Here is a 4464-nt window from a genome sequence, read left to right as displayed (position 1 = left end):
TGCTGCTCAACAACAAAATTACTTATTAATTCTCTACGCATATACCCTTTGATCACTGTTGCTCAACCATAAAATAAAATTGACATTGAATCGGTATCATTGACTGTCTCCATATCCTCATACTGCTGCTCAACAACAAAATTACTTATTAATTCTCTACGCATATCTTTTTATGACTGGCTTGGTAATTCACACCTACAATCAAATTAAAAATGCCAAAATGCCATATAACTGATATTCAATCATTTTAAAAATATATATCTACAACTGACATTTCCATTTGATAATTTACACTGATACTTGATTGTTGAAGAGCGCAGTAGTGAATGTTTGTGACGGGGAATATAAAAACCAGTCAAGGCACTTTGCAACACAGTTTCGAACGATTGTACTGCACACGACTGTCGGGTGCTGATCTTAAATAGAATGTCCAGCTGATATGTCAGTCCGGATCACTGTCATAAACAGCTTTTCGAACAGTCCCTTTGCTGCCTGACTAAACTCAAATCACAGGCTTCAAGATGCCCAAGAATGTGTGCGGAGCTGACAAGGAAGTTGAAGGGCAAGGGCAAGGGCAGCCAGTAAGCCCCATAAGCCAGTCTCTCAGCAGCTCGCTCCTGTCCCTCAGAATAAATGCCATCTTCGAATTTGAAGAACCCATTACAGAAATATCCCGCGGGAAGAAAGCTCTGGCCGATATCTTCTTGCCAAGCAACCCACTTTTCTCGTGCATAATGGTCTTTGCTCTCCTCCTTAAGTTGAATTATAGATGGCCTTTTCATTTATACACTAGTCCATTTTTTTGTAACTACTAACATCTCTTTCCTTCAATTTGGGATTATCTTTGTAACTACTAATATCTCTTTCTTCCAATCTGGTATTATCTGTTAATTTCATGGTAGATTTTCGGAATAATCTAGAATTCAATAACATTTTTGAATATTTCCAAAATCATTCAGCTCAGCTATATTATTGTTTCTCACAGCTTGCAGGTTTGTGTTGTTTATATGTTTTATAGGAGGAGGACGATCGTGGAGTGTTGCGATGGCAGAAAAGATCAGTGAACGTTGATGACCACATGATTATTCCAAAGTTTCCACCCGGAGAGGAATCATATGATGCTTGGGTGGAGGACTATATTTCTAAATTGGCCCTCACGCCTTTCGATCAGTCACGTCCTCTCTGGGAATTCCACCTCTTAAATTATAAAACCAGCAAGGCCGGGGCTACCATGGTTATTAAGCTTCACCATGCCCTTGGAGATGGAATTTCTTTCATGTCCACGTTGTTTGCTCTTGTCACCAGAGTCCAAAATCCCCATCTTCCACCCACTTTTCCGAGTGCTAAACCTAGCAGTAGATCCACTACTAGCTCAAAGCAGTTCTTGGCAACTATTTTTCACAAAATATGGTATGTCATGCTTGTAGTATGGTACACGCTGGTTGATCTAATAAGCTCTTCACTTAGAACGACGGGGTGGATTGAAGATAGCCAACTACCTATTCGAGGACCTCCTGGAGTGGAATATATGCCCATGGCTCATTCTTCTGCTACGTTTCAATTGGAGGACATCAGGCAGATCAAGAATGCCATAGGAGGGGTATGTGATTATTTATGTTAATTGTAGATTTTGGGAGTATTTGATGGTTAGGAGAAGGGTTAATTGTTTGATCGTCTCTTCATCATCTGATTCTGACATATTCCAGAAATCTGCTATACTATACCCATTACAGCATCCCCAATTCAATTCATATTTAATTTATATGTAGACTTAAACAGAAGTTTTATTTGCTCTCCAGACGGTGAATGATGTGATGACAGGAATAGTTTTTAACGGTCTGCAACAATACTTGCAGGTTCGCCTGTCAGCTGGTATGGCAGTCCACGCCCTGGTTCATAATTACTATATTCATTCTAGTACTAACAGTTTAGCAGTTAAAAATTCATGGCAACTGCATTCCTGTCTTGTTGAAAACAATATTCACTTCCATGTTTTATTACTAATTCGTACCCGTTATATGAATATGATTCATTGATTTCTCTTTGGACGCAGTTGGAGAACAAAGCTTACAAGATGCCTATAAAAAGAGATCAGAGCTGCTGAATGACAGTGTCATTAAACAAATGAAGAAATCAAGAGTCACAGCACTTTGTTTGTTAAATACAAGAGCTTTGGCTGGAATACAGGTATGCATGATTAACCCGTCTCTTTCCAAATATGTTCATTCCATTAAGACATCTGTTGACAACGTATATTTGTGCAGAACATGGATGAGATGTTGAAGCCAAAAACTCAAGCGCCTTGGGGGAATCACTTTGGTTTCTTGCATGTGCGGGTACCCATGATGGGGAAGGTGGAGAATCCTCTGGAGTTTGTGAGAATGGCAAAACGTATCATTGATAGACAAAAAATGTCTTTAGGAGTTTTCATAAATGCTGGAATTCTGAGATGCCTTGCAAGATTAAAAGGACCGCAGGTATACGTAGCATCCCCATTACCCAGAACTCGTTATTGTCTGCAACGATTCTGGATTCTCATTCATTATACGGTTGGTACAGGCGATTTCTAGATATTTATACAATAATATTGCCAATACAACGATGGCGATATCAAATATGATTGGCCCCATGGAGAAGATAGCCATGGATGGGAATCCAATCAAAAGCTTTTCTTTCTTTGTATCCGGTGCACCTCAAGTAAGTAAACAGACTGCTCAGGTTCCTTTACCCATATTCTAGTATTTTTGCTTGAAATCAAAGCAGTAGCACAGTAGCTTGTAGATTTCTATATTTTTGGGTATATTGTTTCAAGTTCAATCATTTGGAACATTATTTGATTGATAGAGATTCAAACATATTCTTCCCGCTTCAACAGATGTAAATATGTAATTTGTTTATGCAGTCACTGTCTGTGTTCATTGTGAGCTATATGGACACGGTTAAGATGGAAGTGATGGCTCAAAAGGCCTACATCGACGCGAATGCCCTGTGCCAGTGTTTCGTGGAGGCCTTTGGGGAGATAAAAAAGGCTTCTATCGATCATAAATAGAAATATTAAATTACTCTCTCTAATTATTACTTTTGTATTCAGAATGGGCTGAACCAAATGGTGCTCTCTTTATTTTAATTATGTAATGTCTAAAAATGATGTTGGCATAAAAATGGTTTATAAATATTTATAGTTAATTTATATGTCTAGAGTAGATTTATAATTAATACAAGGGAGATATTTTTGAGTTTAGAGACATCTATTCGATTTCAGCATGGTAGATAAGTTGTAACATAATTTATTTTAGTGTGGTAGAGAAGTTGTAATATTTTAGTATGGTAGAAGTTGTAACATAATGTGGTGTTAATGTAAATATTTTAATTTAGTTTAAATAAAATAAAAATAATAAAATGAAAAATAACTTTATAAAAATAAAATAATAATAAAATAAAAATAACTTGTTATTGAAGGGGAAAAGTAAAACAAAAAGCATTTAAAGGGATCAAATCTCTTGACATGCAAATATCTTTTAAAGTGAAAAGAGATTTGATTCTTCTAAGTGTTTGGTAGATTCTGAGTTAAATGGATCTAGGATGATTTTATGTTAAGAAATTGAAAATAGATAAATAAACCTTAAAGTAAACAAATATAAATTTGTTAATTAAATTTCCCAACATATAGACTTATATCACCCTACCTTTCCCAACATGAAACGAACAATCATCATAACACCCCTAGGGGAGTGTGCCCATCATAGACCTCCCATGACTTTGGGTTTGGAGATTCCACATTCTAAAATGCCTCCACCCCTCCTCAAAGAACAACAATAGTCGTTCTAGATGCTTGTCTTCGAATTATTCAATCACATAGTTATGTTATCTACAATATGAAATGATATTTTAAGGTCCACGAGACTAAAAATAGTCTATGAGACCATTAGTTCGTTGTTTTTCGCTTTTTGCAATTCAATCCTATTCCGATTCAAATTGATGATGAGCTAGCCCAACCTTCCAACAATCCCCTCGCTAAAAAGAAAATTCCAAGAAACTAAAGCTAACATGTTCTCATAACTTTCTCTAATGTGTTTGAATGCATCACATTCCAAAATAAAATAAATTTCCAAGTCCACAGCCTGAGACGTGCAAAATGTACACACCCATTCTTCCCAAGCTTCTTTAGGCCTTTTCCACGTCCAGTTTCACATCGAAGTTGATGCGACTTGGTCCTTACTTGTGCAATAAGAACCTTTTCCTCCATGAAATGCTAGCTCCAATGAACTCTTTTTGTTGTAGATCACACGTAAGGTTGAATTCCTCAATGTAGTACTTCTTCTTTCTACCCAACTCTTTTCCCCTTAAATTTTTACGAAACTTCTCCATAACAAAATCCTTCAGCTCCTTGCTATTTGTGGGACATGCATTAAGGTAGATATTCCATTTTTGCATCCATGTGTAGTTTTGTTTCATCCATGTTTT

The 4464-nt window shown here is 36.7% G+C and overlaps 1 protein-coding gene across 2 annotated transcripts; it reads left to right on the top strand.

Annotated features, from left to right (window-relative positions):
* The first annotated feature begins 300 nt into the window (after nucleotides 1-300).
* On the top strand, nucleotides 301-3128 carry LOC149230843 (wax ester synthase/diacylglycerol acyltransferase 11-like). Of its 2 annotated transcripts, XM_089376152.1 has the most exons (7): nucleotides 301-737; nucleotides 1019-1600; nucleotides 1800-1872; nucleotides 2054-2187; nucleotides 2265-2477; nucleotides 2560-2697; nucleotides 2903-3128. In XM_089376152.1, the coding sequence occupies exons 1-7, from the start codon at nucleotides 522-524 to the stop codon at nucleotides 3047-3049; spliced, it is 1503 nt and encodes a 500-aa protein (XP_089232278.1). In that variant the 5' UTR covers nucleotides 301-521; the 3' UTR covers nucleotides 3050-3128. The 2 variants fall into 2 exon arrangements, with proteins under 2 accessions (XP_089232278.1, XP_089232277.1); XM_089376151.1 differs by lacking the exon at nucleotides 2903-3128 and having other exon boundaries at nucleotides 1022-1600; nucleotides 2560-2753.
* Nucleotides 3129-4464: the final 1336 nt, after the last annotated feature.

The sequence above is a fragment of the Pinus tabuliformis genome, chromosome J (assembly GCF_031772625.1).
Source record: "Pinus tabuliformis cultivar Carrire ecotype Pingquan chromosome J, CPIR1, whole genome shotgun sequence".
NCBI classification, from domain to species: domain Eukaryota; kingdom Viridiplantae; phylum Streptophyta; class Pinopsida; order Pinales; family Pinaceae; genus Pinus; species Pinus tabuliformis.
Note: the sequence above shows the minus strand (reverse complement) of the source record. Positions and strands in the feature narration are given on the sequence as shown.